The sequence below is a fragment of the Aotus nancymaae genome, unplaced genomic scaffold (genome assembly GCF_030222135.1).
Source record: "Aotus nancymaae isolate 86718 unplaced genomic scaffold, 86718_ANA_hifiasm-v0.15.2.pri h1tg000028l, whole genome shotgun sequence".
In the NCBI taxonomy this organism is placed as follows: domain Eukaryota; kingdom Metazoa; phylum Chordata; class Mammalia; order Primates; family Aotidae; genus Aotus; species Aotus nancymaae.
This window is the reverse complement of record NW_026988441.1, coordinates 27,298,982-27,325,449: the sequence shown is the minus strand read 5'-3', so window position 1 is coordinate 27,325,449 and position 26,468 is coordinate 27,298,982. Positions and strand designations below refer to the sequence as shown.

Here is a 26,468-nt window from a genome sequence, read left to right as displayed (position 1 = left end):
CATGCCCAGCTAATTTTTTGTATTTTTAGTAGATGTGGGGTTTCACTATATTGGCTAGGCTGGTTTCGAACTCCTGACCTCAGGCGATCTACCCACCTCAGCCTCCCAAAGTGCTGGGATTACAGGCATTAGCCATCGCGCCTCGCAAATTATTTTTTTTTGAGACGGAGTCTCGCTTTGTCACCCAGGCTGGAGTGCAATGGTGCTATCTCTGCTCACCACAAACCTCTTGAGTTCAAGCGATTCTACTGCCTCAGCCTCCCGAGTAACTGGGATTACAGGCGCCCACCATCACGCCTGGTGAATTTTTGTATTTTCAGTAGAGACGGGGTTTCACCATGTTGGCCAGGTTGGTCTCAAACTCCTAACCTCAGGTGATTCGCCTGCCTTGGCCTCCCAAAGTGCTGGGATTATAGGTGTTAGCCACTGTGCCCAGCCTCAGAGCCCTCTCTTTTTTTCTTTCTTTCTTTCTTTTTTTTTTTTTTGAGACGGAGTTTCGCTCTTGATACCCAGGCTGGAGTGCAATGGCGCGATCTCGGCTCACCGCAACCTCCGCCTCCTGGGTTCAGGCAATTCTCCTGCCTCAGCCTCCTGAGTAGCTGGGATTACAGACACGCGCCACCATGCCCAGCTAATTTTTTGTATTAGTAGAGACGGGGTTTCACCATGTTGACCAGGATGATCTCGATCTCTTGACCTCGTGATCCACCCGCCTCGGCCTCCCAAAGTGCTGGGATTACAGGCTTGAGCCACCGCGCCCGGCCCTTTTTTTTTTTCTTTTCTTTTTTTTTTTTTTTAAGACAGGGTCTTGCTATGTTGCCCAGGCTGGAGTGCAGTGGTGCAGTCATAACTCTCTTCAGCCTCCAACTCCTGGGCTCAAGCAATCCTCTTTGTCTCAGCCTTCTGAGTGGCTGGGACTACAGGTGCACGCCACCATGCCTGGCTAATTTTTTTTATGTTTTGCAGATATGGGGGTCTTGCTGTGTTGCCCAGGCTGGTCTCAAACTCCTGAGCTCAAGTAATACTCCCACCTCAGCCTCCCAAAGTGCTGGGATTACAGGCATGAGCCTCCGCACCTTGCCCAGCCTCTCTTTTCTGCCCCCTTCCTGCTCCCTACCACAGCTTCGGAAACAACATTGGGTGTGAACAAAGCTTTGGTGCTGAAAATGCCCCCATTTGCAGTCTCATGCACTTGCAGAGAGCTGCTTGGTAGAGGAAGATGGGGAGATGCCTTTGGAATGGTCTCCTGACTCCCCACCCCTTGTGCAGGGCTGCTACAGAGGCGTACAGCTGGCACAAAGTAAATGGGCAATAAATATTTGATAAGGAAAGAATTAAATGACAGATGTGGCTCAAGAGTGACCACTGGAGAGGGTGGACAAGAGCCTCTAGCAGACACCACCTCTCCACGCCAGGGAGAGAAGCCCGGGAGCAAGATCCCAAGGGCACTGTAAGAGGCTGCCCCTTAGAGAGCTCTTTCAGGCAAGCCCGGGGTCAGAGTGGACCCCAGCCAGGTGCCTCCAATTAGACCCTGAGCGCTGCCTAAAACTAAGAGCTTGATTGTCTCCCTCAATGGGTGGGAAAGTGAAGCAGGGACCACATGGGGCATCTTCCTGGAAAGTCTGCTTGCAAGTCAGAGGGTTTCACCATCCCACGGCCCTCGCGGTTCACGCAGGGCTGGCCCTAAGTCCTCTGGTTGTCAAGGGGTAGGTCCCCAGGGTCTGGGCTGGCTTCGGGGGGTAGTTCAGTGTCAGACAACTCCAAGGCCTCTTTGTCTAAAGCTGTCTCTTCGCCCTCCTCTTCCTCCTCCTCCTCCTCTTCCTCTGCCTCCTCCAGAGGCAACCCAAACTGGAATCTGTCAGGCCCGCCCCGCTCGGGGTTGGTGAGGCCGGAGGGGCTTCGCGGGATCTTGCTCTGGTACCATTCTCGATTGTCCTCCAGCGTGTCCAGCAGGTCCTGTGCGTCTGGGTGGACCAGGTCAGCCCAAGTCTCCCACAGTGGGTGGGCAATGTAGTCAATGAAACCCACCTGTGGTGGACGGGGTGGGGCAGGTAGGCATCTCGTGAGTCACAGCGAACCCTAGACCCAATCCAGCCTCCAGATCTTTAGTCAGGTTGTTCCTTCTGCCTGGAATGCCGCTTTCCAACTCCTACTCATCCTTCAAAACCCTCTTCAAATAACCCATCCTCTAGAAGGCCTCCCTTATCCCTTCTGGCTTCCTCCAACCCCAACTCTGACCCCACAGGGCTGAATGTATATGTGGGGTTGGCTCAGCCCCTCCCTCTCTCCTCCCTCCCAGTGTCGATACCAGCTCAACCCAGTCCTCTGCCGACCTGGGACTTCTCCACTGAGGCCGTGTGCTTGTCACACATGGGGCTGATGTCCAGGCCCGACTCACGCTCGCGGTCTCCCTGCTGGAAGAACTCGGCCATGATGCGGTCAGTCCATTGGCGATACAGGGGCAGCGGCTTGGTAGGGTTGCTCAAGTCGGCACAGTGCACCAGGCTCTGCAAGACCTGCAGAGATGGAGGCTCAGGAGGGCACTGGCAGGGCCCAGCCACGCCTAGACCTGCCCCCCCACCACAGACAGGCTTGGTGCCATGGGCACATTCATCCTACAAGTGGGGAAACTGAGGCCGGGAGTTGAAGAAGTGGTTGAGGCACAGGCATGCGACTCTTGCCATTTCTTCAAGTTTGGCATACAGTCGCCACTTCATAAATGAAGCTAAATGAGAACTGCAAAAATGGAGGTCCTCTCCACTTTTTTTTTTTTTTAGAGAGACAGGGTCTCACTCTGTGACCCAGGCTGGAGTACAATGGCGAGATCTTGGCTCACTGCAACCTCTGCCTCCCAGGGTCAAACGATCCTCTCAGCCCAGCCTCCCAAGTAGCTGGAACTACAGGCGTGCACCACCACACCCGGCTAATTTTTATATTTTTGTAGAGATGGGGTTTTGCCCAGGCTGGTCTCGAACTCCTGAGTTCAAGCAATCCACCCATCTCAGCCTCTCAAAGTGCCAGGATTACAGGTGTGAGCCACCGAGCCCAGCCTTATTTAATTTTTGAGACAGAGTTTTGCTCTTGTTGCCCAAGCTGGAGTGCAATGGCTCAATCTCAGCTCACCCCACAACCTCCGCCTCCTGGGTTCAAGCGGTTCTCCTGCCTCAGCCTCTTGAGTAGCTGGGACTACAGGTGCGCGCCACCACGCGTGGCTAATTTTTTGTAATTTTAGTAGAGACAGGTTTCACCATGTTGGCCAGGCTGATCTTGAACTCCTGATCTTGTGATCTGCCCACCTCGGCCTCCCAGTGTGCTGGGATTACAAGCGTGAGCCACCATGCCTGGGTTTTTGTTTGTTTGTTTGTTTGAAGAGACAAGGTCTTACTCTGTTGCCCAGGCTGGAGTGCAATGGTGCAGTCACAGCTCAGTGCAGCCTCTCTCTAAGTCCTGGCCTCAAGCGATCCTCACACCTTGGCCTCCCTAAATACTAAGATTACAGGCACGTGCCACTGTGTCCAGGCTTCTCTCACACTAAATGCGTAAGAAGCCTGGCTAAAATTGATTTTAATGTAAAACCAAAATTTGAAACGGAGGCCCCAGTGCCTGCCCAGCTACACACCTGGATGCGATCGGGATAGTTGTCCAGGAGGAGGACGCCGAGACTTGTCACCTTCTTGGTCTCTACCATGGTTTTGAGGTCAGCCAGGAGGTTCATGTGTTTGGACATGTCTGTGGCCAGCACCTGGGGGCAGGCAAGGGACGGTGACAGGCACGAGGACCCTGCCCGCCCCGCCCCTCACTCCCAACTCCCAGACGCCACTCCAGCTCAGAGAGCCCGCTGGGCCTCAGCGTCCTCATCTGTGAAATGGGAGGATCCAATGGCATTCACTGCAAACCCTGCTCACAAGAGGGGTTCAGTCAGGAACCCCTTTTGGGAGGTTGTTTGGGTTGGCCATGAATTCCACGTGTGACAGGGTGTAGGAGGGAGGTGATCAAACCTGTGTGTCTGGGACTCATCAGCCCAGGTCTCCCACAGTGGGTGGGCAATGTCTTCAATGAAACCCACCTGTGGGGTGGGTGGGGCAGGTAGGCATTTGGTGAGTCACAGCAAACCCTAGAACAAATCCAGCCTCCAGATATTTAGCCAGGTTGTTCCTTCCACCTGGAATGCTGCTTCCTAACTCCTACTCATCCTTCAAAACCCTTTTCAAATAACCCATCCTCTAGGATGCCTCTGTTGACCCTTCTGGCCTCCTCCAGCCCCAACTGTGACCCCACAGGACTGGTTAGGGGCTGAGGTGACTTGTGCCTGAGGACAGTGAGGAGGATGAGGTCTGTGCAAAGGTCCTGGAGCTGGGAGAGATGGGTACATGGCAGGGACCTAGAAGAGGGGCTTGTGACTGGAAGAAGTGAGCTCATGAGAGATGGACTCGAGATTGAGGAGGCTGAGGGCCTCTGGCAGCTGGAGAACTTTGTCCAGAGGTCATCGGAGCCACAGGGGAGTTTGCAGCTCACTGTGAGAAGGGATGTGACTTCATACCCCTCAAACTTCCATGTGGCCGCCATGTGCCCTGGAGGGCTATTTCTAACGCTGAGCACAGATGTTTAAAAACAAAATTAACCTGGCCGGGCACGATGGCTCATGCCTGTAATCCCAGCACTTTGGGAGGCTGAGGTGGGCGGATCACCTGAGGTCAGAAGTTCGAGACCAGCCTGACCAACATGGTGAAACCCTGTCTCTACTAAAATGACAAAATTAGCTGGGCGTGGTGGTGCATGCCTATAATCCCAGCTACTCAGGAGACTGAGGCAGGAGAATCGCTTGAACTGGGAGGCAGAGGTTGCAGTGAGCGGGGATCACGCCACTGCACTCCAGCCTGCGTGACAGAGCAGGACTCTGTTTCCAAAACAAAGCAAAAAAAAAACAGCTTAACCCAACGTGTGTGGACTCAGCCCAGCCAGGAGTGATGCAGATATGGTTCACAGGCTTCTCTGAGAATCAGGCAATGGTCTCAAAACTTCTCCTCAAATCTCTCATTTGTCCCAAATGCGGTCCCCTCACCACTCAAGACCCCAACTCAGGCCGGGTGTGGTGGCTCACACTTATAATCCCAGGACTTTGGGAGGCCAAGGCGGGCGGATCACAAGGTCAGGAGACCATCCTGGCCAACATGGTGAAACTCAGTCTCTAGAAATAAAAAAAAAAAGACCCCAACTCCACCTCACCAAATGTTCATCCCTTTCTCACTCCAAGCCTGGGTTTCCTCTGAGTCCTCCTCACATGCAGTTCCCTCTGCTGGGAACACTGTTCCCCATCCCACAGCCTTCCTCATTCTGCACACCCTGCCGTCACTGTTGCCTCTCGTGGAAGCCCTCTCTGACCTCTTTGGCTTTTCTGGGTTCCGAAAGCACCTTGAACCTCCCTCCTCACAGCTCTGCCTACAGGTCTGCAGTCACAGCTACCACAGATCATGAATTTCATGAAAGCTGGAACTGTCTTTGCACAGATCAAGCACACAATAGATGCTCAATAAACGCTTGTTAAGTAAATGAATGAGGCATGAGACCCCAAACCTACTGGTGTGCCCCTACCTAAAAAAAAAAAAAATCAAATGGACAGATGTGCTTAATTTTTTTTCTTATTTTTTTCTGAGACAAAGGCTCACTCTGTTGCCCAGGCTGGAGTGCAGTGGCGCGATCTCAACTCACTGCGACCTCTGCCTTTCAGGTTCAAGCGATTCTCCTGCCTCAGCCTCCCAAGTAGCTGGGATTACAGGTGCACACCACCATGACCAGCTAATTTTTGTATTTTTAGTAGAGATGGTGTTTTCACCATGTTGGTCAGGCTGGTCTTGAACTGCTGACCTCAAGTGATCCACCTGCCTCAGCCTCCCAAAGTGCTGAGATTACAGGTGTGAGCCACCCCTGCCCAGCGTTTTTTTTTTTTTTTTAGATGGAGTCTCACTCTGTCACCCAGGCTGGAGTACAGTGGCGTGATCTCAGCTCACTACAGCCTCTGCCTCCCGGGTTCCAGTGGTTCTTCTGCCTCAGCCTCCCAAGTAGCTGGGATTACAGGCATGCACCACCGCGCTCAGCTAATTTTTGTATTTTTAGTAGAGATGAGGTTTCTCCATGTTAGTCAAGCTGGTCTCGAACTCCTGACCTTAGGTGATCCACCCACCTCGGCCTCCCAAAGTTCTGGAATTACAGGCATGAGCCACTGCTCCTGGCTCTACTGACCCATTTCACTGACGAGGAAGCGCAAACTCAGAGTGAGGGCATGCCTGGGACATGCCAGCCATGCCAATATCGCCCCACCCTGCTGTGTGCAGATGAGGAAGAAGCGCCTGTCCTCCCCTCCACGCCTCCCGCCCCGTCTCCCGCCCCGCCTCCCGCCCCGCCCTCACCATGTCAATGACCATCCTGCGCAGACTCAGTCGCTGCTTGGTGCTGAGGTTCTGGAAGATATCGCAGTTTTCTGCCTGCAGCAGCTTGAAGCCCACAGCCAGGTGGTGGTTCTCCAGCACCGAGGCGTCATTGTACATAAGCGCCAGCTCTGAGTCTGTGGGGGTATGGGACTGAGAGCCCCAAGATCCACCCACCCCAGCCACTCTACCCACAGGCAGCTTTTGAAAATCCTTAGCGAACTCCTACCCATGCGGTGAAGGCCCAACTCTAGCATGCCCTCCTGTAAGAAACCATCCAGCTTCCTGGCCCTTCTCTGACTGCAGGGCTGGGGGTATCAGTGTTTCACCCTTCCTATCCAAGACTGAGAAGTCTCCTGAGGGACTCACGATGGACAGAGACAGTGAGTGCTCAGTGACGGTTTTTTTCTTTTCTTTTGAGATAGAGTCTTGCTCTGTCGCCAGACTGGAGTGCAGTGGTGCGATCTCGACTCACTGCAACCTCCGCCTCCCAGGTTCAAGCAATTTTCCTGCCTCAGACTCCCAAGTAGCTGGGATTAAAGGCACATGCCACCACACCTGGCTAATTTTTGTATTTTTAGTAGAGACGGGGTTTTACCATGTTGTCCAGGATGGTCTCGATCTCTTGACTTCGTGATCCACCCGCCTTGGCCTCCCAAAGTGCTGAGATTACAGGCGTGAGCCACCGTGCCTGGCCCTAGTGACGGTTTTTTTTTTTTTCTTTCTTTCTTTTTTTAGAGACAGGGTCTTACTGTCGCCTAGACTGGAGCATAGTGGTAAGATTACGGCTCCCTGCAGCCTCAACCTCCTGACCTCAAGTGATCCTCTCATCTCAGCCTCCTGAGTAGTTGGGATTACAGGTGTGTGCCACCACCCTTGGCTCTTTCGTTCTTTCTTTCTTTCTTTCTTTCTTTCTTTCTTTCTTTCTTTCTTTGGAGAGACAGGGTCTCACTGTATTGCCCAGGCTGGTCTTGAACTCCTGGCCTCAAGCAATCCTCCCACCTCTGCCTCCCACAGTGTTGGGATTACAGGTGTGAGCCATGGCGCCCAGTCTCTCAGTGCTGGTTAAATAAACCACTGAGTCTGTCTTATTGGACTCTCGGCTCCTTGAGTGAGGGGCTCCACTCTCACCCCCAGCACTCCAGGACTTACACACAAAAGGTGTCTGGTAACTGTCTGTCAACTGAGTTTTTTAGACTCCTCATGGGATCCTAAACTTTAAGATCTTGGTGGAATTGGCCGGGCGCAGTGGCTCATGCCTGTAATCCCAGCACTTTGGGAGGCTGAGGTGGGCAGATCACTTGAGACCAGCCTGGGCAACATAGCAAAACCCTGTCTCTACTAAAAACGCAAAAATTAGCCAGCCATGGTGGTGCATGTCTATAATCCCAGCTACTCAAGAGGCTGAGACTGGAGAATCGGTTGAACTAGGATGTGAAGGCTGCAGTGAGTCGAAATTGCGCCACTGCACTCCAGTCTGGGTAACAGAGCAAGACCCTGGCTCAATAAATAAATAGTCGGGCACGGTGGCACACGCCTTTAATCCCAGCACTTTGGGAGGCCAAAGTGGGCAGATCACAAGGTCAAGAGATAGAGACCATCCTGGCCAAGATAGTGAAACCGTGTCTCTAATAAAAATACAAAAATTAGCTAGGCATGGTGGCACATGCCTGTAGTCCTAGCTACTCAGGAGGTGGAGGCAGGAGAATTGCTTGAACCTGGGAGGCGGAGGTTGCAGTGAGCCGAGATCGCGCCACTGCACTCCACCCTGGTGACAAGACTGAGACTCCATCTCAAAAAATAATAATAATAATAAATAAAGATATTGGTGGAACCAGATCAGCTCTGCCACAGCTTGTTATTCTCTCATTTATTGGGCACCTACTGTGTACCCAGGCCTGCTCCAAGCCCCTGAAGGGAGGGAAGACTGTCATAGTCATTTCATAGACAGGGCAGATGGGAACCGCCTGAGATCCTGGCGGACAGGGTGGAGGCAGGGCCCGCCTCCCCTCCTGCACCCACTTCCCACTCCTACTTACTGGTGTTAATCAGAAACTGGTTAGAGACCCCGGGATGATCCACATCGTGGATGGCACTTGCAAAGAGGGCAGCCAGGATTTCCAGGTCTGTGAACACAGCCTGAGTGCGCAGAGGGCACAGGCGGTGAGGGGCGGGTTCTCTGAGCCCTGCACCCGCCCGCCTGCATGCAGCCGTGGCGCGGTACCTCGAGGGCGGGTGTAGCCAGCAGCACGTGCGTGGACTGGGTCACGTCGGCGGCGTGGAGGCTGTTGTGATAGGCCACGTCAGCATGGTAGTGACCCTCCAGCAACAGCAGGTAGGTGGCCAGTGTGTCTGCTGGAATCTGGAATGTCTTCAGCAGGTCCCGCTCCTGGTCCATCACAGACCCTGCCTCAGGGCCTTGGCCTTGCGGCTGCAGCACACACTATTCCTTCTCCTCTCTTCTGAACTCCTATCCATGCCTCAAGTACCCACTCATCTGAGACGCCCTTCCTGCTCTCCTGAACTCCTTCACTCCCTGTTCTTTGGTGGGCCAGCCCTGACCCTACGGGACTGGGGGTGTCTGTCTCCGGCTCTTCTCTCCAGATTTCTCTCCTCTTCAGGGCCAGGGGCCAGGGCTGAGGCTTCGGGACAACAAACTTTCACCAGAGTGAACTCCTATTCATCCTTCAATACCCTGCTCAAATTATCCCCTTCAGAAACATCAGGGAGGATTTGAAAACTGAGTGTCCCTGAGGTCTGGCGTAGGAAGGGGTGAAGGAAACCCCAGGAGTTTTTCCTTGGAAGCCGAGGGCAGGGTAGGTACCTGAAAAATGCTGAATATGATAGCTGTGAGCGGCCGGTTCCCACTTAGCTCTGCCACCTTGAATACGTCAAGTCCCCACTTGTTGGTGTCTTCTAGCTCCTAAGACGTGAAGGGCTGGAGCTTAATTAACCCCAGCCCAACTTCCGCAGACTCTAGAGCCTCATCCACCCACTCCGGGTTCCACAGTGAGCCCCATTGCCCAGTGTATAGGTGAGTAAACTGAGGCCCAAGATAGGACATACAGACTGAACCAGGGACCAAACCTTGATCTTGGCATTGTGGTTGGAGACCCACCTTGACCAGCTGCTCCTCCTGCTCAGTCTGGACCCCAAAGCGTGGGACGGTGGCTGAGGAGAGGCTGGCACTGTGGCAGAGCCCATGTAGGTCGCTGATTTGGGACACGGGCTTCGGAGGCTCCTCGGTGGTCACCGTGGGCAGCTCCACCTCAGTCTGCTGGTCTGTAGATGGGGCAGGGTGAGGCTCAGAGAAGCCCATTTTCACCTGCTGGGGTGGTCCTACCTGGCCTCAGGAACTGAACTTCGCAAAATCCCAGGATCAATCTATTTCCCTTTGTACACGAACCAAAGTAAGTTGGAGGAAGGGCCCTTTCGGCCAGGTGCAGTGCCTGACACCTGTAATCCCAGCGATCTGGGAGGCCGAGGTGGGTGGATCACTTGAGGTCAGGAGTTCGAGACCAGCCTGAGCAATATGGTGAAACGCCATATCTACTAAAAATACAAAAATTAAGGCCAGGTGCAGGGGCTCACGCCTGTAATCCCAGCACTTTGGGAGGCCGAGGTGGGCGGATCACCTGAGGTCAGGAATTTGAGACCAGCCTGGCCAACATGGTGAAACCCCGTCTCTACTAAAAATACAAAAATTAGCTGGGTGTGGTGGTGGGAGCCTGTAATCCCAGCTACTCAGGAGGCTGAGGCAGGAGGATCGCTTGAACCCAGGAGGCGGAGGTTGCAGTGGCTGAGATCGCACCACTGCATTCCCATCTGGGCAACAAAGCAAAACTCTGTCTCAAAAAAAAAAGACCCTGTCTTCCTCGTAGCTACTTACCCCTCTCCTCTGTTCACAGCTGATCTCAGTGAACCCTTCTGCTAGGCATGGCCCCTGGGTGCCTGGGGCTCAGCATTTCCCCCCAGACAGTTCTTTCCATCTCCCAAGATGGTGTCTGGATCCCTCCATCTCTTCCTAGGCAAACTTCTACTCATGCTTCAAAACCCTAGCTTTAATATCCCCTGCTCCTGGAAGTTCCCCTTGTTTATCCCTCTGATCCAGCCCTGACTCATGGGGCTGAAGGTGTCTGTGTCTGGCTGTATCTCCCCATCTCCCGAAGACTAGGTCTATAATAGAAATCTTTCATTCTCTCTCTCTCTCTCTTTTTTTTTTTTTTTGACACGGAGTCTCACTCTGTTGCCCAAGCTGGAGTGCAGTGGTGCGATCTTGGCTCACAGCAACCTACACCTCCCAGGTTCAAGCGATTCTTCTGCCTCAGCCTCCCGAGTAGATGGGACTACAGGCGAACGCCACCACGCCCGGCTAATTTTGTTGTTGTTGTTGTATTTTTAGTAGAGACGGGGTTTCACCATGTTGGCCAGGCTGACCTCAAACTCCTGACCTCGTGATCCGCCCTCTTCGGCCTCCCAAAGTGCTGGGATTACAGGCGTGAGCCACCGCACCAGGCCAGAAATCTTTCTTCCTCTAGTTTCTTAGTACTCCTATAATCTTGTCCAGGCAGTGACTCAACAAAGCTCACCCAGGAAGGTCTGGGAGATGTACTCGGACACCTGGTTCCCGGAGCGGCTGGTTTCGGACAGGTGGGTCAACTCCCGGTTCAGGATCCGCTTGAACTGGGGTGGAGGGAAGGTGAAGACAGTGACAATGGGGCACCGCGGGCCGAGGCAGGTGGGCTCAGCGATCTGCCCCTGCTCACCTTGTTGGAAGCCATCTCCCCCACCGAGTGCCGGGTCTGCAGAGTCTCCAGCTGATCCAAGCACCAGTCCAGCTCGTCCAGCGTCTCCAATGCCAGCTTCTGCCCCGTGTCCTCTGGGAGCCGAGGCAGTCAGGGGCCTGCCCCACCCCCGCTCGGGGGTCCCACGCCCCTCACGCCTTCGTCTCTGCATCTGGATCCTGAAACTGGGGCCCCCAGGACCCCTGGACTCAAGTTCGAGATCTGTCCCCTAAGTGACTGTGTGACCGTGTGATCAGCAGGTCTGTGGGCCTCATGGTGGTGGTGGGGCCCATCCCCGAGTGTGTTATTGTTTGATTTTTGCGGGGACGGGGCTACAATTAGCCCCAGTCTAAGGGCTCATGGACTGGGGAGGTCACTATGGAAAGGAAACTCCCAGCTGTCCTCAGCGGGGGAGGGAAGGAACAGGTGCATTACCTGCAGGCGGAGGGGGCTGATGGCTGGATGAAAGGTTTCCGACGGGTCCCTGCCTGCGGTACAGCAGCCTCAGGCGTGGCTGCCCCGCCCATCTCACCCCGCCCCCAAATCCTCCAGGTCCCGCCCATTCCACCCACCTGGAGGCGCCAGAGCCCCAGCCTCAATTTGAAGCCCGCTTTCTGCCAGGCCCCGCCTCTGCCATCTTCCGGTCCTGCCCCCGCCCCGCCCACCTCGTCTTTGACGGCTCCGCCCCCGCCCCGCCCCGCCCCGCCCTCTACCTACTTGGCTGCTCCTCGGCATTGTTGGTGGGCAAGGACCGCCACGTTGCTCCGAACCGTCCGCAGACTGGCCAGGACCTGTTGGGAGGCGGTGGTAGGCGCTGGGAAGAAGCAGTCGGATCCAGAGAGGGTCAGGGCAGGGAGGGCAGGGGATACCCACCTGGGCAAAGGGCGTCACAATCATGTCTTCTCCATGTCTGCGAGGAAACGGGCCATCAGGAAGAGCTCTCTCCCGTCTTCCAGCTTTTACCCACACCACGCCCTCAGCTGAAGAGGCCCTGCTCTCAGGACTTCCCCAGGCGCCTTCTTAGTCCCTCGGCTCCCCTCATGTGACTCTCCCTGAGACCCACCAAAGCCCCTCCCACCATTCACTCACTTTATTGGCATCTTATAAATGAGGAAACTGAGTCCCAGTGGCAAGTAGGTATTTCCCTTTTCATTATGTCTACTAGGAAGCTCAAATCAAAGTATTTCTTCATTTGCTGCTAATTGGCCTTAATGTGTTTGTTTTTTGAGGTAGTCTTGCTCTGTCGCCCAGGCTGGAGTGCAGTGGTGCGATCTCCGTTCACTGCAACCTCCGTCTCCTGGATTCAAGCGATTCTCATGTCTCAGCCTCCTGCGTAGCTGGGACTACAGGTGCGTGCCACCACGCCTGGCTAATTTTTGTAATTTTTAGTAAAGATGGGGCTTCACCATGTTGGCCAGGCTGGTCCCGAACTCCTGACCTCAAGTGACCCGCCCACCTCGGCCTCCCAAAGTGCTAGGATTACAGGCGTGAGCCACTGTGTCCGGACGACCTTAATGTTTTTGGATTACCACCCCCACCCCAACAAAAGGCCAAGTTCTCTACAAACTTGATTGAATAAATGAGCTGCCTGGCAAACTCCTACTTAAACTTCAAAACCTTCCTTAAATGGCTACTTGAAGGAGCTTGCTGAATAGAGGAACAAAGGAAGGAGGGAGGGTAGAGGAAGTGTCATCCCACCATCCCCAGGCTCACAGGTCGCTGGCCACAGAAGAGTTCCGCGACATGGCCTTGGGTGAGAGATCATAGTCGCTATCTGAGCGGTACAGGAAGGACTCGCGCCGCTGGCTGTGGTGGACAGGAGCCTGCATGACCCGGCCCAGGCCAGGGCTGGACTGAGGGTCCAGGGCACTCCTCCCACTCGAGAGCCCATTTTCCAGGTCAAAGCTGAAAGGAGAGAAGGCATGGTCAGAGACCAGGGTCATGACAACGGGGTGCTGGGTCGTGGCCTGCCCCTGGTCTGGTGAGTCTTCCCTGGGGCTGCTTGGGAGTGAGGCAGGTGTGGTTTCTAGCTTGTTCACCCGCCCCAGCCTCGCCCCCAGCCTCACCGTCAGGAATCCTGCACTCACACTTTGGTCTTCAAGTCTACACTGGACTCCAGGACCTGAGTTCCAGATCTTCCTCAAAGTGGCTGTGTGGCTCTGGACAGGTATTGCCTTTCTCTGGACCTCAACCACCCTGTTTCTTTTGTATTCTTTCTTTCTTTCTTTCTCTCTCTCTCTCTCTTAGTTGCTTGCCCGCTCTTTCTTTTCTTTTCTTTTTTTTTTTTTTTTTTTTTTTTGACAGGTTCTCACTCTGTCACCCAGGCTGCAGTGCAGTGGTGTGATCCTAGCTTACTGCAGCCTCGACCTCCTAAGCTCAAGCCATCGTCCAGCCTCAGCCTCCTGAGTAGCTGAAACTACAGGAGCACGCCTTGGCTAATTTTTAATTTTTTCTGTAGAGACCGGGTCTCACTATTTTGCTCAGGCTGGTCTTGAACTCCTGGCCTCAAGCAATTCTCCCACCTCAGCTTCCCAAAGTGTCTGAATTACAGGCGTGAGCCACTACACCTGGCCTCAACTGTTTTGTTTGTTTGTTTGCTTGTTTTTTCTTCTTCCTCCTCTTCTTTTCTTATTTTATTTATTTATTTATTTTGAGACGGAGTCTCGCCCTGTTGCCTGCGCTGGAGTGCAGTGGCGGTGCGATCTCGGCTCCCTGCAACCTCCGCCTCCCGGATTCAAGCAATTCTCCTGTCTCAGCCTCCCGAGTAGCTGGGATTACAGGTGCGCGCCACCACTCCCAGCTAATTTGTGGGTTTTTTTTAGTACAGACAGGGGTCTCACCGCATTGGCCAGGCTGCTCATGAACTCCTGACCTCGTGATCCACCCTCCTGGGCCTCCCAAAGTGCTGTGATTACAGGCGTGAGCCACCGCGCCCGGCCTCCCCTGTTTCTAATATGTGCATGATGTAGCCCATCCCTGAGAGCTCTTCGAAGAGGTTACAACATCCGAAGACTGCCGCTGGATGCCCATATTGCAGAGACAAACTGAGATCTGGTTCCTATGGTAGACACGTGGACTGGAAACAGTTTCCTGGGCTCTGCTACCTGGAGGAGACCGGGGTCCTGCCTAGCTCCTGCGCGCGTTTTACAGTCTAGAGAGACCCCACTACCGGCCAACTTGACCACACCCTTGGCCACCTGCCACGCCCCCAGAGCTCCAGGCTCCACCCTCAGCCCATAAGGCTCCGCCCCATGGCCATCGACCACGCCCCCAGCTCGCAGGGTCCTGCCCGCGGCTCCCCCATTCCTCGACTTCATCTTCAGCCTCAACGTTCCGCCTGTTCTCTTCCACCTCCAGGCCTTTGCACAGGCCGTGCCCTCTGCCCGGAGCACCCTCCTCCTTCTCCACACCACCTGTCCGGTTCTACCCTCGAACCCTGCACTTCCCTCTGGCCACACCCTCTGGCCCCCCCCTTTGGGCTGAGGGGTCAGAGAAAGGGCTTAGGGCAAGGACTGGGGCGCAAGAGGGGAAGATGGTGACCTGGGGGTGAGGTTTTCAATAAGAGCGGGCAGAAGCGGCAGCGACAGGAAGACACCGGGGACGGCCCGAGGCTCTGGGCTCCCAGCTGAGGACCAGTGTCCAGCTGGTCCGTGCCATGTACTTTGGGTCAAAGGTCACCCTATCCCCGTCCACGGGCGGGGTCGGTACCCCCGCGTAGGCTCAGATCTGGGTAGAGGTGGGGGATTCGGCAGCATTGGGTCCGGCTTAGTCAAGCAGGACCGGGTCTGAGTTGGATCTGATCACATCAAGTTGGACTTGGTCCAGAAGAGTCTGTCAAGAGTTCGGGTGGATTCGGTTACGTCCGACTGAGCTCGGGAGAGCTCGGATAAGTTCGAGTTCGTTCGCCTAAGTCCGTTTAAACTCGGTCTACTTCGAACAAGTCCGGGTGACGCTCGGGCCGAGTCGGGCATGTAAGTCACGTCCCGCTACACTGGGGTTAGTTCGGGTATCTCCGACTGCGACCGGCCGCGCTCGGCATGTTCCGTCAGGCTCCAGCGGATTTGGAGGCACTGGGAAAAGCCCCGGGCCAGCCGAGGAGGCCGGGCTTCTTAACCCTTCCCTGCCCAGTCTGGGGCGCGCCGTGGGCGCAGTGGCACTACCGGAGACGCTCTTAGGGGCGTACTGGAGGCGGCGGATACCCCAAATCTGCCCCTCGAGGGGAATGCGGGTGGCGAGACATGCGGATGGCGACCCCCTACTCCTCTCTCGCCTCTCCCCCAAGGGTTCCAGGAAAGCGCGCCTACAGACAAATAGGGAAACTGAGGCCAGGAGCGGCCACAAGGTGTGCAAATCCAGATCCCGGGCGAGGAGGGTTAAGGGCTGGGTCCGGTTTTTCTTGGGGCAGGGGAGGCTGTTTTTCTTTCTGCTCTAAACTTAGCCAGGAGCGGCGGGGTCAGCCTGTGGTTCCATGACGCGGGCGGCGCGGGGGTAGGGCGCCCCGGCTGTGGGAACGGCGCCGCTGCCTTTTGGCCAGGCGGGTAAACTGAGGCAGGGAGGTCGGACTTGGATTCGTTCGGGTCCGGCCTGCGCGGGGCCCGCCCTTGTTCATCCTCACTTCTGGGTACCCGCGATGCGCCCTCGACGCCCCTGCACTCTCTCCAGCGCCTTCAGAAGGGACCGAGCTTCGCTGGTGTTTGGTGCCCCAGGTTGCTCTCGGAACCCCCACTCCCCTACTCCCCGGCTGAAATGGAATCACCAGGAACCACGATCACGCCGTCTCCTTCCAACCCCAACCTTACAGAGAGGACCTCCCCTCTCAGCCAGACTGCGTGCCAGACTTACCAAGTGGGTGCCAATTCGGCGCGGACCGAGCGCAGGGTGCCAGCCACAGTCGGCGCCCACAAGCCCCACTCCGAACCCCAGCCTCGCCGGCACCCCGCCCCACGAGTTCACAGCCGTTTCTGGAAAGGCAGGGATTCGAACCGGGAAGGGTGGACCGAGTGCTTAGAGGATGCAGCGCAAGCAGCTGCGGGGAGCGGGCGCGCGCTCAGCCTGGGGCTCCCGAACACCCTGCCTCGAAAACCCCATCAATTCAGGTCTTCCTCTATGGACACCCAGGGTTCCTTGTGAGGTCCCCAGGACATCTCTTTGCTGGCACGGGGACGGGATGGTGGCGGGAGGGGACGCCAAGGAGAGGAGTGCCCCTTCCCCCTCCTCCCACTGCCCGGACGCACAGCCTGCCTGCCCCAGGCCAGCAAGGGTCAGGAGGAGACGTGAGCCTCAGCCCGTCCCACTCTGGGCCGCACAGCTGGAAGCGGACAGACGGCTGGTCCCCTGGGCCTATGTTCAGGCGGTGGGTGGAGACAGACAGAGACAGAGAGAGACAGAGTCGCCAACTGCAAGACAGAAGTAGAGGAGGATAGGGGGAGAGAGATACAGAGAAAGCGAGGGAGACGCAGAGCATCCATGCCCTGACCCCGGCCCCGGCCTCAGCTGTCCCTGCCCTTGTCCCTGGCCCTGCCCTTCCCACCTCCACACCGGGCGTCCCGGTGACCCCGCCAGGCCCTCTGTCCCGCCTCACCACAGCGGATGGGCCACCGTGAAGCGCCGCTGCAGGCGGATGCTCTGATTCACCAAAAGCTTCCTGAAGAGCCCCGGGGAGCCGCGCGGGGAGCCCCGAGGGGAGCCGGGCCCGGGGGCCGGGGCGGGCGCGGGGGGGCCCTGCATCGCGAAGACTGCGTGGAGGCTGGACCGAGAGTCGGCTGCGCGGGACCTTTTCTGGACAGCTGCGGGGGCGGGGCCCAGCGGGGAGGGGGCAAAGGGCGCATCGGCCCCGCCTCGCGCTGGGACAGCTCCCTGACGACCCTCGGGACAAACGGGGAAACTGAGGCATGGAGTCAGACGCAACTCTCTGCTCCTTTTTTTTGAGACAGGATTTCACTGTGTTGCCCAGGCTGGAGTGCAGTGGCACAATCCTAGCTCGTTGCAACCTCAACCTCCTGGGCTCAAGGGATCCTCCTACCTCGGCCTCCCGAGTAGCTGGGATGCACGCCCCCACGCCCAGGCTAATGTATTTTCTGGAGAGATGGGGTTTCCTTATGTTGCCCAGGCTGGTCTCAAACTCCTGGACTCAAGTGATCCTCCTGCCTCAGCCTCCGAAAGTGCTGGGATTACAGGTGTGAGCCATCATATCTGGCCCAACTACACCACTTCAGGAGGTTGCCCCTAAGATCCCAGAGCCTGGGTCTTTCTCAGCCTTCGTCTGAACACCCGTGGTTAGTGAAGCTTGCTGGGCCGATAACTGCTGAAAGGTATAAAATGAGGGAGTCAGAAAGGAAGGTGCCGAGAGAAACAGCTGTCCTGCCTTCCATTATGAGGGCGTCATCGAGACATAGAGCTTGCCAATGTCTGATCTCACCCAACGTTTCCAATCTTTCTCTACCCATTTTTCAGATGGAGAAACTGAGACCCAGTGCCACCAAACAGCCCACCAGAAACTGTAAACCCTTAATCTTTGCCAAGTGGGGAAACTGAGGCTTCCATGGAAGCAGTCACAGGCATGGGTCTGTGCTGCAGGGTAGTGAGACTCAAACTCGGGTTCCCCTCTCCCAGCACCCCTCCACGCAAGTCCCCACGTGACCCCCCCCCCACCTGCTCTGACATTCCCCAGGCCCTGTCTCTGGATGTCTTCGCCTCTCCTGCTGTCTCATCCTGGACAAACATCCGCACACCACCTCCGCCAAGCCTTCCGTCCTGCGAAGCCTCAGCCACCCACCCCTGTCCTCGGAGGGACCTCACTGTCCCAGGATTGCGTGGGGGTGGGGCTCTCGTGCCTGGGAAGTTTCCCAGAGTCTGTACCAGGTGCTCTACCCTTGGAATGCTGGGATCGAGCTGGCCCTGTTCTAGTCTGTAGAAAAGGAAACCAAGGCTTAGCGTGTGTCACACATGGAGGAAGGACCCAGAAACATCCCTGTCACAGGCAGAGGCCCGGGGGACCTCCCAGCAGCTGAGGCCTGACCGTGCCCCTTGCTGTGGAATAACCTCTGTCTCTCAGCCTGGGCCTTGCCCCCGGGGATCTGCCTCAGTCTTGGTGTCCCCAAACACGGTACCCATGTTTCTGGCAGTCCTGGAGAAGCCCCACTGATCAGGGCTTCCATAGGAGATCCTGAGGCAACGCTGCTAAGGCCAGATACATGAGATTCTCCCCATTGTACAGATGAGAAAACAGAGGCTCTGAGGAAGGGTCACACAGCCCAGAAAGACAGAGAGCCTCAGGTATCTGGCCAGGAAGCCCCCTAACCCCCCGCAGCCTTGCAACCAGACACCTGGTGGGAACCAGACCTCTCTGTCCCCAAGACAAAAATACCATCTTGGCTGCAGGGCAGACCTAATTATAGCCATCCCTAGGGGACAGAGGCTGCTAGGATTGGCCTACTGGGGACACTGGAGCCAAGGTCTGAGCAGTCTTGACACCACCTCCCTGCCACTGTGAGAGAGGTGACAATGGTTGCATGTCCCCAAGGAGAAACTGAGGCACAGAGCGATTCCACCCCTGCCCCAAAGTCACAGACATAAAATAGGAGGCTTTTGATTTGCAGTAGCTTTGAAGCTCTCTTGAAAAAAAAAAAAAAAGAGGCTAAGACTCATGACATAAACAGAGTGCTTCAAAAACACGCGGCACTCAGCCAACAGCTGTGAAAGTGAAAGTCGTTGGATTTTCAGAGGAAACCTGTAAAGTGTGGATAACTATTCCCATTTCGAGGATGCGGCTACTGAGGCACAGAGAGGCACAGTCATTTGCCCAGGGACACACAGCCATAAGGTGCAAGACTGGGGTCACTGGAACCCAGGCAGACAGTGCTCTTCCCAGCCTGGGTCCTCCCCCACTGAATGCGTTAACTCACTTCATCCCCTCTGAAGTCCCAGGGGGAACTCTTATGTTAATATTTTATCAATAGTTTTACTATTAATGTTTCACTCATAGATTTAACTTATTTCTAACAGGAAGGTGTTAATTAACAGCTGTTGGGATGGAGAAACCTGGCCCCTGCTTGATCCTGGGAGGCCCTCCAAGCCCCACTCAGAAACAGACAAAAGCTGAAAGAGGTTTGGAGAGAAACGCCCCGCCCTGACCCCATCCCTGCGCTACTGCATGACCGGGAGAGCTGCCCAGTAGTCTCAGGTGCCTTTATTTTTATTTTTAATTGTAGTTTATTGTATAGATATTTTTTGAGATGGAGTTTCACTCCTGTTGCCCAGGCTGGAGTGCAATGGCGCAATCTCGGCTCACTGCAACCTCTGCCTCCCAGGTTCAAGCGATTCTCCTGCCTCAGCCTCCCAACTAACTGGGATTACAGGGACGTGCCACCACGCCCGACTAATTTTTTTTTGTAGTTAGTAGAGATGGGGGTTTCATCATGTTGGTCAGGCTGGTCTCAAACTTCTGACTTCAGGTGATCCACCTGCCTCGGCCTCCCAAAGTGCTGGGATTACAGGTGTGAGCCACAGTGCTAGGCCTTATTTTTTTAAGACACAGTTTCACTCTGTCACCCAGGCTGTAGTTCAATGTCGCGATCTTGGCTCACTGCAACCTCTGCCTCCCAGGCTCAAGCAATTTTCCTGCTCCTGCCTCAACCTCCCGAATAGCTGGGACTACAGGTGAGTGACACCACGCATGGCTAATTTTTGTATTTTCAGTAGAGATGGGGTTTCATCATGTTGGACAGGCTGGTCTCGAACTCCTGACCTCCCAACTTTGGGAGGCTGAGGTTGGTGGATCACGAGGTCAGGAATTTGAGACCAGCCTGGCCAACATGATGAAACCCCATCTTTACTAAAAATACAAAAATGAGCTTGGTGGCCGGGCACGGTGGCTCACGCCTGTAATCCTAGCACTTTGGGAGGCCGAGGCGGGTGGATCACGAGGTCAAGAGATCAAGACCATCCTGGTCAACATGGTGAAACCCCGTCTCTACTAAAAATACAAAAAATTACCTGGGCATGGCGGCACGTGCCTGTAATCCCAGCTACTCGGGAGGCTGAGGCAGGAGAATTGCCTGAACCCAGGAGGCGGAGGTTGCGGTGAGCCGAGATCACGCCATTGCACTCCAGCCTGGGTAACAAGAGCAAAACTCTCTCTCAAAAAAAAAAAAAAAAAATTAGCTTGGTGGGTGGCACACACCTATAGTCCCAGCTACTCAGGAGGCTGAGGCAGGAGAATTGCTTGAACCCAAGAGGTGGAGGTTGCAGTAAGCCAAGATCATGCCACTGCACTCCAGCCTGGGCGATGGAGCGACACTCTGTCTTTAAAAAAAAAAAAAAAAAAAAAAAAATTGTGAGCCAAAGGTGCCTTTTGAATGTCCCTTCTCTGGGCAGACACTTTCTCCACTGCCACCAGGTGGCCCCAGAGAGATTTTTTTAACTGGGTGTTTTTTGCCCATTTTACAGATAAGTAAACTGAGACGTGGAGAGGGAGATGACTTGCTCAAGTCTCCATGGAGGGGTCAAGCAGAATGAGGAGGGTGGGGGCCAAGTCACGTGCGTAGATGCTCACATAGGTCAAATCACACACGCCTTTGCTCCAGCCTCTCTCATAGCCCCCTATTGCCCTCAGATCTGAATTCACACCTCCCTAGAGGCCTCATGTGGCCCATCCCTGCCTCACTTCTCTTGGCTTCCTCTGTTCCAGACTCTCCCCACTCACTCCTTGCTGTTCCCCGAATCAGCCAGGCTTATTCCCACCCCATAGCCCTTGCCTGAATGCCTGTCCCCTGCTGATGCTACGTCTTTTGGGTTACAGTCAGAGTCACCTCCTCCAAGAGGCCCTCCCTCACTGGCCAGGTAAATGCCTCAGAGAACCCTCCAGTCATGGGTACAACTTCACATTTATTGTCATGATTATTTTCCTGTTAGTCCCTCAAGAACAAGGCCAGATTTGCCTCGTTCCCTGCTGTTCCCTCAGTACTTGCACTTAGTAGATGCTCAATTAATGCTTGTAGTGGCTGGGTGTGGTGGCTCATCCCTGTAATCCCAGCACTCTGGGAGGCCAAGGTGTGTGAATCACTTGAGGTCAAGAGTTTGAGACCAGCCTGGGCAACATTACGAAACCCCGTCTCTACTAAAAATACAAATAATAGCCAGGCGTGATGGTGGTCACCTGTAATCCCAGCTACTGGGGAGGCTGAGGCAGGAGAATCTCTTGAACCTGGGAGGTGGAGGTTGCAGTGAACTGAGATTATGCCACTGCACCCCAGCCCAGAGTGAGAGACTCCGTCTAAAAAGAATTATAAATAAATAAATGCTTGTAGCATAAACAGAGAGCCTCTCCTCCTATCCTCCAGCCACACTGATCTGTTTTCAGCTCCTCATATGCCTGATCCTTTTGAGTCTTAGGCTTTGCACATTCTGTTCCTTCTACTTAGAACACCCTTCCGTTTACTCACCCTGGCTGACCTCTTTCCTTCTGCAGGCTAAGCTTAGATGTCACTTCTTCCAAGCAGTCCTCCCTGACTCCCACCCCGCTGCTGGGTCGGGAGACTCCTCTGGGTTTGTTCCCTGATCTTTCCCCATCACCCTGTGCCTTCTCCACCTGGGATGAGTCTGTCTCCACCATCAGCCTGGGGGGACACAGCTTCTTGGTCCATGGTTGTGTTCCCAACACAGGGCCTGCCACCCAGTAGATGTTTAAATGCCTTCTCAACAAAATGCTAACCAGGCACGGTGGCTCACGCCTGTAATCCCAGCACTCTGGGAGGCTGAGGTGAGTGGATCACCTGAGGTCAGGAGTTCAAGTCCAGCCTGGCCAACATGGTGAAACTCCATCTCTATAAAAATACAAAAAAAAAAAAAAAAAAAAAAAATAGCTGGGCATGGCAGGCGCCTGTAATCCCAGCTACTTGGGAGACTGAGGCAGGTGAATCACTTGAACCCAGGAGGCAGGGGGTGCAGTGAGCTGAGATCGTGCCATTGCACTCCAGCCTGGGCAACAGAATGAAACTTCGTCTCAAAAAAGAAAAATGCTTGGACCCTCCCAGACCCCTGTGATCCATCTAGGGCTGTGGAGAAACACAGCCCCAACAGTTTTTAGGGCTGGGAAAAGAGCCACAAGCTGGGGACCCTGTGTGTACCAGGCTCAGGCACAGAATATTCATCTCACTGATGAAGACTCTGAGGCTCCGGGAGGCACCACCACTTGCTCGATAGCACCCAGCAGGTTGGCTTTAAGGCCTAGCCTTGAACTCAGTTTCCCTGGGCTTCCCCCGCCTCCCCCCCCGGGGTGAACCCCTCTCTCCCACATCAGCATAAACAAACACAGTGGGCCATTGCATACACATCCACATATGTGTGACTGCAGTGCATATGAGGTACAGCCCAACAGGTGTGTGCACACACACCCGTGCTGAAGGACACCCAGTCCACCGCTCCTGCCTCCAGAGCCAAGCGGGGGCTTCCCCTAGACAAGCTCACACCAAGGCTCTGTTTGTTCTTTCTTGAAAATGGAAAGTTATGAGTCACCAGCAGGGAGAAGGCAGGCGGAGCTAGAAGCCAGGGAAGGGGAAGGGGCTCCTGGGTCACCTGAGAACAGCCCCAACCCCTCCGGACTATACCAGATGCCTCCCAGGCTGCTGGAGGGCCAGGCTGGGGGTGAGAGGTCAGGCTTGCTGACGGAGTCAGAAGCCAGTGGCCCCCGGGGGGGGGAGGTGTCCATGCACTAGGACGAGATAAAGCCAAGCTCCAGAGCAGGGAAGCAACTCATCCAAGGACACCCTGGACTGGACTGAAACCTGGAACGCTGGTCCTGCTGACTTGGCTCCCCTCCAACCTAAGGAGGGCTTGGAGTTCCTGGACCCTCCTCCCTGGCCCTGGAGCCTCCACCTGGTAGCTGGAGACCCTCAGGTCGGGCCTCCTGGGAATTTTACTTTACCTTTCTATGAGTCTCTTCTGTCTCTGTTCGAACCCCACCCCACTCAGCTTACACGAAACAGAAGTAACAACCCCTTCTTACTTAAGTGAAAGAAATCTCCTGTGCACAAGCTTCCCAAGGGACTTCCCTTCATCCTACAGGGGAGCAGGGTGGGACGAGGGAGTGGAGGTGGAGGAGGGAGCAAGAGGAGGCTTCTCCTCCCAACACTGGTGGCAGCCTGCCATGGCCCTTTTATATCTATATTAAATAGGCTGGGTGCGGTGGCTCTCACGTGTAATCCTAGTACTTTCAGACTAAGGCAGGAGGATCGTTTGAGGCCAAGAGTTCGAGACCAGCCTGGGTAACATGGCGAAACCCCACCTCTAGCAAAAATACAAAAATTAGCTGGGGGTGGTGACATGCGCCTGTAGTCCCAGCTACTCAAGAGACTGAGGTGGGAGGATCGCTTGAGCCCAGGAGGCAGAGGTTGCAGTCAGGTGGGAGGATCGCTTGAGCCCAGGAGGCAGAGGTTGCACTTCTGCCTGGGTGACAAAATGAGACTCTGTCTCAAAAATAACGTGTGTGTGTGTGTGTGTGTGTGTGTGTGTGTGTGTGTGTGTATTTATGTCCAAGCACCCCAGGGTTACCTCAGGTGCTTGAGGTGGTCACAAACCTCCCCCACAGCCCTGCGGACATTCCTCGGTTTGGAAAACCTTCGGACCCCCAGCTGTTAGCGCAGGGACAATTACACTCAGCCACACACCTACAGGCACCACAAGGAGAGACACACCGGTACACCCACAACTGCCTGGGGACACATGGACTCATACCCAAGCATGAACGCACAGGAACACCCCAAACACATCTGGTCACTCCAGTCTCATGCGCGCGCGCGCACACACACACACACACACTTTCGGTCCCAACTGCACGTGGGCACACCCGGTCACATAGACCCACAAGCCACGATGACACCAGCATCCTCAGCTCCACCCCTACGTAGAAATAGCTTTTTCCTTCCAAGCGCCAGCCTCAGCCAAGCAGCAGAAACCCTCCCCTACTCCCGCCAGGCCCCGCGCGCCCCTCCCCCGCGCTGCAGGAGGGCCCTGCCCCGGCCACCTACCGCCTGCAGGAGGAAATGGGCCAGGAGAGCCGCAACTTCCTGAGCCCGGGCCGCGGGCTCAGGTCCTGCTCGCGGCAGCCCGCGGACTTCTCCGGGTCCGAATGGAAGCGCTGTTGGATGCGGATGGGGCGCCGGGGTTGCCGCCACAGGTGCTTCGGGGCCCTGGCCGTGCCGTGGCGGCCGCGAGGGCGACTCAACCTGCTGCACGCCTCTGCCCCTTCGCCGACCCCCAGGGTCTCCATGCGCCAGAGAAAGGGGTCTGGGATAGCCGGGAGCAGGAGTTGTCCCCTTGAGCGGGTGCCGAGGAGCGTCTGCGCCTGCCGGCCCAGGGCCGGGAGTGCAGGCGACAGCGAGGAGCTGTCCGCGCCGGAGGTGCTGAAGCGGGGAAGGTGGAACCCGGGGCTCAAGGTGGGGTCGACACCGAGGAGCTGTCGATGCCCTGATGGTGCTGAAGGGCAGAACAAGGGAGAAGAACGTGGCAAGGGGTGTTGAAGCTAGGGGCTGGAGAGACGCCCGCCCAGCCCCGAGAATAGTCTGCCGTCCCTGCTAGCTCTGCATGGAAAAGAACCAAGACAAGGACTTGGAGTGGAGAAGACAGAAACTGTTCACTGATTGCTGCTAAATGGAGGGCAGGGAGACAGGGTTTCAGGAGACCCCCGGGGCCAAGACGTTGACCCTCCCTCCCGTGTTGAATGAGAAAAAGGTAGATTTAGGAGCTCCGGGTGGCAACGGCGAGGAGCTGTCCGCGACTGGATGGTGCTGAAGGCAGGGGAGGGAGACGGGTTTGGGAGCATCCCCAGACCAGGGCATCATCTGCCCAGGAGGTGCTAAAACCTGAGCAGTGACGGGTCCTCAACCTTCCCCAGCAACAGTGGCAACAAGAAGTCTGGAAGCAGAATCAGGGCTCTGGTCTTCAGAGGTACGTACAGATAGCGGTCTTTCTGCCAAGCCCAGAAGGTAGGCTCCACGGTTCAGTCCCAGAAGGGTCTCTTTGGAGCCCTAAAACGCAACGCCCACCCATGCCAGGCAGGGAGCTGAGAAGGACAGGGAAATTGGCAAGGCTGTGACAGGGCCTCCCATGTCTGGGATGAGCACACAGAGGCTACCTCTGGCCAGAGCTCCAAACAGCCACCAGTAGAGATGGGCAAAGAGGAGAAGTCAGGTCTCTCTAAGAAACAACCTAGTTCTGCTTCTAAGACCCTCCCCACCCCAAAGCCACGGTGCAGCTGAGTTGGGGGAGTACTGGCAGAAAACCCACCTTTTGTGGAAGCTCAGGACAGGCAGGAGGAGTATCTCTGAGACTCTCGCGCTTTTAAAGCCACACCAACACTCAGACCCTCAGCGGAAATGGCAGGATCTCATTCGCCCTGACAAAGTCCCAGGCCCCACCTCACAGCCACGATTCCTACCAGCAAACCCCAGGCCTGCCCCTCCCTGCCAGTTCTGGAAACTCAAGTCCCCACCCACCAGGCATCTTAGTCTCAGGGGTAATTTCCTGGGAAGTGGCAAGGAGGGGTGGAAACATTTTCCATCATGGTTAACTGAAGTAAGCGTGAACAGCAGCAGGGCTGGGCGGGTGAGTGTGGTGCAGAAAGAGGCGGGATTTTGTGCCCTCAGGGTCACAACTTGGTGGACACCTCCTGGGCTGGGGCAGGGAGGCATTTGGGACCATTAGGGTACCACTTGCTGCAGCAGATTTGGGAAGAGCCCCGATATTTCTGGAGGTCTCAGAAACATTCAACAGCGTCTTTCCCATGGAGACTGCCTCCCAGTGACCCCAGCCATGTCACCAGGTTGGAGAAAAGGAAAATGTTTGAGCTGGGAAGTCAGACAGACTGAATTCAAGCTCCAGTACCATCATGCCTTGCTGTGTGATGCATGACAAATGACTCCCTCTCTGTTCTATGCTTGGGTGGTTTGGTCCCTGTTCTCCACTCCCCCACCACCCCCAAGAACTGACTGTGGGAGACAACTTGGCCCAGTGGTGAGGAACATGGTCACTAGCTGGCTCTGTCACTTCCCCTCCCAAAGCTTTTTTTTTTTTTTTTTTTTTTTGACATGGACTCCCGCTCTGTCGCTCAGGCTGGAGTGCAGTGGTGCAATCTCGGCTCACTGCAACCTCCACCTCCCGGTTCAAGGGATTCTCCTGTCTCAGTCTCCCGAGTAGCTAGGATTACAGGCACGTGCCACCACGCCCAGCTAATTTTTATATTTTTAGTAGAGATGGGGTTTCA

The 26,468-nt window shown here is 55.4% G+C and overlaps 1 protein-coding gene across 5 annotated transcripts in view; it reads right to left on the bottom strand.

The window, feature by feature from the left end:
• Positions 1-773: 773 nt before the first annotated feature.
• Positions 774-26,468, bottom strand: part of PDE4C (phosphodiesterase 4C) — a 39,281-nt gene continuing 13,586 nt past the window's right edge. Inside the window, exons 1-15 of one of the 5 annotated variants that reach the window (XM_064381631.1) lie at positions 25,493-25,525; positions 12,923-13,114; positions 12,083-12,119; positions 11,927-12,000; positions 11,645-11,697; positions 11,192-11,304; positions 11,015-11,108; positions 9,544-9,707; positions 9,250-9,348; positions 8,650-8,814; positions 8,465-8,564; positions 6,408-6,562; positions 3,620-3,742; positions 2,334-2,516; positions 774-2,028 (exon numbers count right to left, since the gene is read on the bottom strand). In XM_064381631.1, the coding sequence (XP_064237701.1) occupies positions 1,684-2,028; positions 2,334-2,516; positions 3,620-3,742; positions 6,408-6,562; positions 8,465-8,564; positions 8,650-8,814; positions 9,250-9,348; positions 9,544-9,707; positions 11,015-11,108; positions 11,192-11,304; positions 11,645-11,697; positions 11,927-12,000; positions 12,083-12,119; positions 12,923-13,038 (1,821 nt within the window). In that variant the 5' untranslated portion in view covers positions 13,039-13,114; positions 25,493-25,525 and the 3' untranslated portion in view covers positions 774-1,683. Of the gene's footprint in view, positions 2,029-2,333; positions 2,517-3,619; positions 3,743-6,407; positions 6,563-8,464; positions 8,565-8,649; positions 8,815-9,249; positions 9,349-9,543; positions 9,708-11,014; positions 11,109-11,191; positions 11,305-11,644; positions 11,698-11,926; positions 12,001-12,082; positions 12,120-12,922; positions 13,115-16,790; positions 16,952-25,492; positions 25,526-26,468 lie in introns of those variants that run through there. The other 4 variants (XM_064381630.1, XM_064381628.1, XM_064381632.1 and 1 more) reach the window with 4 other exon arrangements.